The sequence below is a fragment of the Hyperolius riggenbachi genome, chromosome 12 (assembly GCF_040937935.1).
Source record: "Hyperolius riggenbachi isolate aHypRig1 chromosome 12, aHypRig1.pri, whole genome shotgun sequence".
Lineage (NCBI taxonomy): Eukaryota > Metazoa > Chordata > Amphibia > Anura > Hyperoliidae > Hyperolius > Hyperolius riggenbachi.
This window is the reverse complement of record NC_090657.1, coordinates 172,969,989-172,980,286: the sequence shown is the minus strand read 5'-3', so window position 1 is coordinate 172,980,286 and position 10,298 is coordinate 172,969,989. Positions and strand designations below refer to the sequence as shown.

The 10,298-nt window shown below is 47.1% G+C and overlaps 2 protein-coding genes across 2 annotated transcripts in view; both read left to right on the top strand.

The window, feature by feature from the left end:
• Positions 1-5,643, top strand: part of LOC137541926 (protein kinase C theta type-like) — a 17,694-nt gene extending 12,051 nt beyond the window's left edge. The window contains exons 2-5 of the mRNA XM_068263493.1: positions 1,491-1,579; positions 1,771-1,926; positions 3,510-3,613; positions 4,945-5,643. Coding sequence (XP_068119594.1) covers positions 1,491-1,579; positions 1,771-1,926; positions 3,510-3,613; positions 4,945-5,500 — 905 coding nt within the window. The 3' untranslated portion in view covers positions 5,501-5,643. The remainder of the gene's footprint in view (positions 1-1,490; positions 1,580-1,770; positions 1,927-3,509; positions 3,614-4,944) is intronic.
• LOC137541586 (sterile alpha motif domain-containing protein 10-like) overlaps positions 1-10,298 on the top strand; it is a 358,765-nt gene that overhangs the window by 152,393 nt on the left and 196,074 nt on the right. The window lies entirely within an intron of this gene.

Sequence of the window (10,298 nt, the reverse complement as noted above, 5' to 3'; positions counted from 1 at the left end):
TCATTGACTTTGATGCGGAAATTTTGACATTTATTTGGGATACCCAAAAGTGGGCGGGGCTAAAAACCCAGCCAGTAAAAATATAGCTATTTTCTACACTCTTTTTCTCCTACAGTTTTAGGAGGATAGTTGTGAAACTTTGCACATCTTTGGCCTTTAGCGGTTTAGGTTTACTTGCACTTTTTTTTAATGGTTCCACCCTCCATGCCCCTGGGCCAGCCCACCAAAGACCCAACTTTGTCTCATAGATTTTAATTGGATAATTTCAAACTACCGCCAACCGTACAGCCCTAAAGCTAATTGGTCCACTGTGCAATGTGGTTAGTCCAATCATGCAATGTAATTGGTCCAATCTGATTGGTCCAATCATGCAATGTAATTGGTCCAATCTGATTGGTCCAATCATGCAATTTGATCGGTCCAATCTGATATATCCAATTGCCGCCAACCGTACAGCCCTAAAGCTAATTGGTTCACTGTGCAATGTGGTTAGTCCAATCATGCAATGTAATTGGTCCAATCTGATTGGCCCAATCATGCAATGTAATTGGTCCAATCATGCAATTTGATCGGTCCAATCTGATATATCCAGTTGTGGAATTTGATTGTGCCACTCTGATTGGTCCAATTGTGCAAAGTGAGTGGTCCTATCTGATTGGTCTGATTATGTAATGTGATTGGTCCAATCTGATTGGTCCAATAATGCAATGTGCCTGGTCCAATCTGATTGATACAATTGTGCAATGTTATTAGTCCAATCTGATTAGTCCAATCATGCAATTTGATTGGTCCAAACTGATTGATCCAATTTTGCTATTTGATTGGTCCTATCTGATTGGTCTAATTGTGCTATGTGACTGGTCAAATTGTGCAATGTGATGGGCCCAATCAGGCAGTATGATTGGTCCAATTGATTTCACACAAAAAAAAATAATTGTCCCGGAGTGAGTGGGGCAGTGTAAGCAAGGGCTAACTCACCTAGCCTGCCACCTGCCTTCTGATGTGCTCCACGTCGCTCTCCATCCTCTGACACTTCCTTTACAGAAGGACTTCCAGTGTAGGAGGTGGAAGTGCCGGAAGATGAAGAGCGGCATGGTGAGCTTTAGAATGGAGGTGGCGGCCTAGGTAAGTTATCCCCGGGTAACACAGCCCATGCACTGTGATCACATGACCAGCCCATCACATTTCTCCATGACCTCTCCTTTAGGGGAAATTCTAGGGTAGAAGGTTCATCACTATTTCACAGAGGCCACATGCGGGAGAATGCTGGCTGACATATAGAGGAGTGGAGATAAGTGTGAGAAGGTCCCGGCAGGAAAGATGTGGATGAGCACAAGCAGATCTCTCACTACCTATTAATCTCAGCGAGACATCTGCCAGTGTAGGGCTACCTTTACAATCATGTATAAGCTTTGATTATGTATACGCTTTGGCTTATAGGAAATCTCAGTAGATGATGATATTAATGTGATTTCTCTTTCTTTTCCAAGGCCCGAGTGGAATCCAGACCATCAGGACGCCACTCACTGTGGACAGCTTCAAGATCCATCACCGTCTTGGAGAGGGAGCATTTGGCAAGGTGAGTAATTGGACAGATTTCCCTGGAGGGAGGGGGAGGGGATGTCAGACCAGATATGGCTTTAGATAGTCATCTTTATTGGTCTCAGTGGAACTAGATATAGACAGGCAGCCCCCGGCCTGCAGCATTGTTGTATTGTGACGGTCCATCTTATCTATAGAACAATAAGCTTTCTTCTCTGTCTCTTCCAGGTTCACCTTGCTTCCCATCTAGCCAGTGACCAACAACTGGCCATAAAAATGGTCAAAAAGAAAGACCCCGAGCTCATCTTCAGGGAATGTCAGGTCTTGGAGACCCTTAGGAAGGGTCCCTTCATCACCCAGCTATTTGGTACATTCCAGTCAGAGGTAAGTATTATTCCGTTCTACTATCAGCTCTCTCACCAGATCCCGTACCCATGCATCCCTTCCATTCCCCAAGAGCTTATAGAGATAAATGTATAAAGACAGCACTCTGTAAAACAGATGATTATCCAGCATAAATGCCCAGCTGGCACTTACATACCTGTCATGAGGTGTGCCAGCTCTGCACATGCCCTCCTTGTGTAGTAGGAGACCCCTTTATCCTGGTGCTGCAATGGTATAGTCCAGATTTATACTTTTTCCAGCACTAGACCAGCTTTCTTATAGCCCCTCTATGATCAGCAGCCCTTCTCTTTCTTGTACAGCCACCTAAGGCGGCATCTTCCCTCTTCCACTTGTTGCTGCCCACATGCAGCCTTCATATTCTATTTGCAGCCTCCTCTACAATATGCAGAAAACTCTCTTCTATGTCCAGCCATGCCATCTCAGGCGGGAGCCACCCAAGGCCCGGGCCTCTGTGGCCTTTACAGAAATCTGAGAAATTCCAAAAGGTCTGCACACTCCGTCAGCTCAAACAAAGCTGTTCATTAAACCAATCAGGTGCCAAATGTCCATTCAATAAACCAACGTGATGTTTCGGGGCCACAGCAGGTCCCCTTTATGAAGGCATGTACAGCACTGCAACCAAACAGTTACTATTCTGTACATGCCTTGATAAAGGGGACCCGCTGTGGCCCCGAAAACCTCCTGTCAGTTCATTTGATACCTGATGGTTAATAAACAGCTTTATTTGAGCTGACTGAGTGTGCGGACCTTTTGAAATTTCTTGGACTTTGGCTACGGTCTTACACCTCACAATCCCGCATGGTTTGCGTCTTCTTGTATAAATTTGCTTTACAGAAATCTGGACTTGGTTATAATAATTGCACATGGGACACCTGCTCAGACATATTATTCGGTGCAGTGCTGCATCTCACCACTAGAGGGAGAAGTCTCCATCAAGATTAGCTGACAGACAACGTTTTCAATGTTTGTATGAACACAATGTAAAATTACAACTATTCAAGGGAACCAGACAGGGTTAAAAAAACAGCTTTTATACATACCTGGGGCTTCCTCCAGCCCCATACGCATGGATCGCTCCCACGCCACCGTCCTCTGCTGCCTGGATCCGCAGCCACCGGGTCCCGTCATTGCCACGAGTCGGCCAGTCGGCCGATTCTCCGCATCACACGGAGCTCCCTCTATACAAGTACGCATGAGGCTGCCTACTGCGCAGCCTCATGCTTACGGGTATGGAGGGAGCCCCTGTGATGTGGACAATTGGCCGTGTCCGCCGGAAGTGACAGGCCCGGTACCGGCGGTTCCAGGAAGCGGAGGATGGCGGCGTGGGAGCGATCCAGGCTTATGGGGCTAGAAGAAGCCCCAGGTATGTATAAAAGCTGTTTCTATTTTCCAGGCTCCATTCCTCTCTGGTTCCCTTTAAGCTGTTTTTCAAAAAAATGTAAGGAAATCACCTCTGCTCCATTCCTTTATGTGCTGGTGCTGTCTTTGATATAACCCCTCAGAAAGAGAAAATAGCCGTATAATATGCTTAACCTGTCTTCTGTTCTGCCATTTTTTTACAGGATTACCTCTACATTGCCATGGAGTACATGAGCGGGGGAGAACTGTTGGAACTGATGGAACGGCTAAAAGTTGCTGACGAGCGCTTTGACATAACAACCCTGAGGTAAGATTGCTCTGCTATTTTATAAAGCTAACAACTGCCCCTCTGGGGAGTTAATAAAAGCCCCTGTAGCCCATGGGGTCCCACCTCCCCATCCCCAATATGCAGAGCAGTGCAGGGAGCAGCGTATGTTACCTGTTCTTGTGCCACTCCCCTCCTCACAGCAGCTGTGCATTATGCTGCATACCTGTCACATGACATGGAAGAGGAGCCAGTAGCCATGTGGAGGTGTGCAGCACAGAGGCCACCCACTGTGGAGAGGATATCAGAGCAACATGGTGCTGCAAGCAGGTAGCATACATTTCTTCCTGCACTGCTCTGCATACTAGTGTGTGTGTGTGTGTGTGTGTGTGTGTGTGTGTGTGTGTGTGTGTGTGTGTGTGTGTGTGTGTGTGTGTGTGTGTGTGTGTGTGTGTACAGTGTGTGTGTACAGTGTGTGTGTGTGTGTGTGTGTGTGTGTGTGTGTGTGTGTGTGTGTGTGTGTGTGTGTGTGTGTGTGTGTGTGTGTGTGTGTGTGTGTGTGTGTGTGTGTGTGTGTGTGTGTGTGTGTGTGTGTGTGTGTGTGTGTGTGTGTGTGTGTGTGTGTGTGTGTGTGTGTGTGTGTGTGGTTATCTGCTAGTCTTCCTGTTACAACTATTCCATATTGTAAATTACCCTTATTAGAAAAGGTTGTGGTAAAATGCTTTATTTACATCACATCACTGTGGAGAAGTCATTTTACACACACTGAAATTTGTATTAGATCTTTTTAGAATGAGTAAGGCTGGGTGCACACACAACATAACGTTAAAAAAGGCTGCATTTTGTCATGTTTTCATTTTAAGTTGTGTGCATTTTTCGGTGCGTTTCCGATTTTTAACGCAAATGCGTTTTTCAAGCGTTTTGCGTGCGTTTTAATGCATTTGCGGTTTGCAGGTACAAAACGCATGTGAGATTTGTATGCATATTTTATGCTGTTTAATATTTCCATTTATGCAAATTACTAAGAAGACAACAGGAAGCGGAAATACATCAGATATCTTTATTTTTTTAAAACAAAAAGCATCAAAAACGCATACATAACTTAATACATTGCGTTTCAATTTACTTTCATTATGTGCGTTTTTGATGCGTTCATGCATAATATCCAACAAAACTAGCGATTTTAAAAATGCTAAAGTACAAACGCACACCCATGCATTTTTTTTATGCGGCCCATGGTGCATAAGACGCAGCGGTTTGCGCAACGCTAGCGTTTTTGCTATGTGTGCACCTAGCCACATGGATACATCTTTCTGCTTTATTTGTGTATTGAACATGTTATGCTAATAATTATTTTATTTCTCTTCCATCAGACTATTTGCTGCACAGATGATCATCGGCCTGGAGTACATCCACTCCAAGGGTATAATCCACCGAGACATCAAGCCAAATAACATCCTTCTGGACGGAGTCGGGAATATAAAGATAGCTGACTTCGGCCTAGCAGCACAAAATGTGTTTCAGCACGACACGATTAAAGGATCACGTGAATGGGCCGTGTACTATATGGCCCCGGAGGTGTGCCTAGAGATGGACTACGGCCACACCATAGATTACTTCTCTATGGGAGTCGTGCTTTGTGAGATGGCATGCAACAAACACCCATTCATGGTGGATTGTTATGATGAAGAATCTGCCGTTAGACGCTCCATTTGTAACGATTTACCAGATTTCTCAGAGGTGATGGACCTCACGCTGGAAGACTTCCTAGAGAAGCTCCTGTGCAAAAAACAGAAAGACCGTAAAGAACTGGTGAAAAACTTGAGGAAAGAGCCGTTCCTCAGCCGCATAAACTGGAAAGCTGTGGAGTCCGGAGAGGCGCAGCCCCCATTCCAGAACTACCACAGGAAAAACCAAGCAAGACCATAACTGTGCTGGATATCACAAATCTGAGGCACAGAAGTCCCGCCAGATAGAAGCTGAACGCTTTAAGTCGTATATAATTTGCCAGTGAGGGTTGGTGAGTTGTTTTGGGACACATACCAGCTTCCACCATCTACTCACTTGGGCAACAGCATTATACTATTTACATAGTTATAATAAAATAATGAAATAAAAAATGTAACTTGTCTTTTTGTATTACATTCTGAGATTGTAATTTAATGTATACAAGATACAATTTAGCAACAACAAATGGAAGGGCAGCTCCCACCAATAAGGAGTAGCAGACACGCTTGTGGTCCTACATGTCTTTGCCCAAAGAGGAATGAAGTACCAGTGTCAGGGCAGCCATCAGGGGGGACAACTGACACTGCAGTGATGGGCCCAGGGCATCTGGGGTAACACAGGGGGATAAAAGAGGCACAGGGGGAACAGAGGCAGACAAAAGAGGCACAGGGAGAAAAGAGATGAGATGGGAACATGAGGTCACACAGAAGGACACAAAAGAGGCACAAACTGAGGTGAGACAGAGGTGGACAAAAGATGCACAGGAAGATAAGAGGGGGACAAAAGAGAATGGATAAAGGATAAGAACGGACCTACAAATCCCTATCTCATTTGTTAACCGGGGACTACCTGTATTTTGCTAGTATTTGGCTCCACCCACAACATGCCATGGTCACGCCCACTTTTTGCCGCATCACGCTGTGCATACTGCTTTCTTCAGTATCGGAGCCATGCACATTTTTTGCCGCAGCACACTTCACGCACAGACACCGGGGTGGGGTGGCTAGTGGGCAGGCACAGCAACCAGTGGGTGGGCCCAAAATTTCTGATGGCGGCCCTGACCAGTGTTATAGAAGAGATTCAGTCTTAAAACCAACAACCAACTTTTATTTTGAAAGTGTATAGTTGTGTAGTTGTAGACAGACAAAACATCTGAAGGCTGACTTCACCCTCGGGCACTTTTGGCCTGCGATTTGTGCTTTGGTGACTGCAGGTGATCAGCAAAGTGCTGCTATATGAATAATCCTATGGGATTACTCACACTGCTGTGATTACGGCATGCTTGTGATTTTTGACGATCGCAAACGTGCTGCATGTAACATTTTCCTAGTGATTGTGTTGTGATTCTCATTCACTAAAATGAGAGTCACAAAATGTATTTACCAAAAAATTGCAGAATACTGCAATGCAAAATCGCAATCGGTAAGAAGGCTTGGAAGTTTACTAAAAGCACCAAGCAAGTGCAATAGATCTGTCTGTGTAGCATGCAGGGGCGTAGCAATAGGGGGTGCAGAGGTTGCTACAGCATCGGGACCCTTGGGCCGGAGGGGCCCTCCCTCAACTGCAGTGTTTGCTTTCTAATGGTCCTGTGCTCATAACAATCACTTCTATAGATACTTTTTATAGTGGTAATCATTAGCAAACTGTTCCCCATTCCTTTTTTGAACCTCGGACACTGTAAATGCCATTGGCAGGTTTTGGTGCGCCGTACCAACTGTTATGTATAGAGTGCTTGAGGGGCTACAATGTAAAACTTGCATCGGGGCCCACAGCTCCTTAACTACGCCAGTGATAGCATGTGCCATTGATCTATTTTGGGGTGCCCTGGATGTTCTCCCCTCCCCCTTTCCCGCAGAGTTGTACAGCAGGCTGCAATACTCAGCTGTTCCGGCCGCTTAGTCCCCGGAGTCTGTAGACATCTTTTCTTGCAGGCCTCTCCCACTAGTGTCTAAGAATGAATCAGACGCTAGAAATCCTATAATTCTCAGATGCTAGGGGGAGACGCCTGGAAGAGAAGATGTTTCCGGACTTGGAGAGTGGACGCTGGAGATGGAGAGTAATGCTGCCTGCTGCGTTACTCTGCTGTGGAGGGTCTGGGGAGACATCCGGGTCTACTCTGCCAATCCTTTGTGCCTGAGCACCCACATCTCTGCACCACACACCAATCCAGTATTAATGCATATGCATGACAGGGAATTGCATAGGACTTTTCAATAAATGACCTGCATTTGGACTGTACTTGGCGAATGTTGTTCATGTATGCTTCACTGTCTAGCCTGGATCTCCTTGTAGCTGTGAGCACGTCCTGGAGAACTGGTTTTGGATCCATGTCTCACACGTTGGAGCAGTGAGCGCACATTCTGTTTGCTGAAGTACCAAAGACAAGGCAGGCACAAGATGGATAAAAAGACACCTCTTTACTTGTGATTCTTCAAAAGACCCTATTCCATATACTGTGAACACATTCAGGTATATCGCAAAGCATGCTGACATGGAGTGGAGCTGTGCGGTGCAAGCCTCCATAATACTTGCATCTCTTAGATGTGGATTGGCGGTGTGTAAGGATGGCATCCAGGGCCGCCATCAGAAATTTTGGGGCCCCTCACACAACATCAAGCCTGGGCCCCCCTACAGACTGCTGTGCACGCCCAGTACAGTGCCCCAGTATAGCCAGTACAGTGCCCCAGTATAGCCAGTACAGTGCCCCAGTATAGCCAGTATAGTGCCCCAGTATAGCCAGTATAGTGCCCCAGTATAGCTAGTATAGTGCCCCAGTATAGCTAGTATAGTTGCCCCCACTATTGTGCCCCAGTATAGCTAGTACAGTGCCCCAGTATAGTGCCCCAGTATAGCTAGTATAGTGCCACAGTATAGCTAGTATAGTTGCCCCCACTATTGTGCCCCAGTATAGCTAGTACAGTGCCCCAGTATGGCCAGTACAGTGCCCCAGTATAGCCAGTATAGTGCCCCAGTATAGCCAGTATAGTGCCCCAGTATAGCTAGTATAGTTGCCCCCACTATTGTGCCCCAGTATAGCTAGTATAGTGCCCCAGTATAGCTAGTACAGTGCCCCAGTATAGCCAGTATAGTGCCCCAGTATAGCCAGTATAGTGCCCCAGTATAGCCAGTATAGTGCCCCAGTATAGCCAGTATAGTGTCCCAGTATAGTGTCCCAGTATAGTGTCCCAGTATAGTGTCCCAGAATAGCTAGTATAGTGCCCAGTATAGCTAGTATAGTGCCCCAGTATAGCCAGTCTAGAGCCCCAGTATAGTGCCCCAGTATAGCCAGTATAGTGCCCCAGTATAGTTAGTATAGTGCCCCAGTATAGCTAGTATAGTGCCCCAGTATAGCTAGTATAGTGCCCCAGTATAGCCAGTATAGTGCCCCAGTATAGCTAGTATAGTGCCCCAGTATAGCTAGTATAGTGCCCCAGTATAGCTAGTATAGTGCCCCAGTATAGCCAGTATAGTGCCCCAGTATAGCTAGTATAGTCCCCCAGTATAGCCAGTATAGTGCCCCAGTATAGCCAGTATAGTGCCCCAGTATAGCTAGTATAGTTGCCCCCAGTATTGTGCCCCAGTATAGCCAGTATAGTGCCCTAGTATAGTTCCCCAGTATAGTTAGTATAGTGCCCCAGTATAGCTAGTATAGTTGCCCCACTATTGTGCCCCAGTATAGCTAGTATAGTGCCCCAGTATAGCCAGTACAGTGCCCCAGTATAGCCAGTACAGTGCCCCAGTATAGCCAGTATAGCGCCCCAGTATAGCCAGTGTAGTGCCCCAGTATAGCCAGTATAGTGCCCCAGTATAGTTCCCCAGTATGGGTAGGTGGTGCCCCCCGCTCGCCCCCGCCGCTGTTACCTTCACAGCGGCCACTTTCCCCTCTACGGCGCCTGTACTTTCCAGCAGCATCTCTCGGCTGCTGTGTGTGATGATGCAGCAGGAACCAGAGCAGCGGCTTCCTGTAACGGCGATGTGTATCACCGTTACTATGGGAACCGAGCCATGCTTCCTGTCGCATCATCACACACACAGCAGCCGAGAGATGCTGCTGGAAAGTACAGGCGCCGGAGAGGGGAGAGCGGCCGCTGTGAAGGTATTAACAGCGACGGCCGCTGGGGGAGGGGGAGCCGGAAGAGACAGCAGGTTGATGCCTGGCGGGGGGGCCCGAGGCTGCGGGCCCTGGGCCCGGCCCGGGCCCGTGACGGAAGTCACGGTTGTACCCCCCTGATGGCGGGCCTGATGGCATCTACTTAGTCTGTGCCAGGGACGGAGCAACCTAACAGCCATTTCGTCCAAGGGAGTGAAGTGCTCACTTGCTGTGTTATTATTATTTATACAGCGCAAGTATATTTTGTAGCGCTTTATAAAGCACAATAAGACGACAAGGGGAACATAGGTACAACCCAAAAAAATGTACAGCAGAGTCTCAAGCAGCACCACTATTGCAACAAAAACAGTAAACATTAGGAGGATGACCCTGCCCTTACAAGCTTACAATCTAAAGGGTTGTGGGGGCAGGGGACACACTAGATGGGGGGGGGGGGGGGGGGGCCTAGATGAGGCAGTGAGCCTTTGCTTCTGATTAGATTGTGAACAGTAAGTAAATAGGGGGCTATAAAATGTTATAAGCTTGTCTGAAAAAGTGTGTTTTAAGAGTGCGTTGGAAGATGGCCAGGTTTCAGGGGAGGACTGGGACCTTTTGGCCTGGGGGGACAACACAAACTAGAGGCCCGTTTCACGGCATCCCCAGCCCAAAGCCATATCTTTCTTGTGTGCAAATCTTCAAATTGTGATGACTAACAGCCCCAGCCCCAGACACACACACACACACACTATGTACCTGATGCCTAACCCCATTTCTCCGCACAATCTACCTGTCTGTGTCTTATGCCTAACCAGGAGTTATCAGGCTTTTTTTTTTTTTAATGAAAATAAGTGCTACTTACCCAGGGCTCGTCCAGCCCCAAGCTCCCAGCATGTCCCTTGCCGCTGCTCT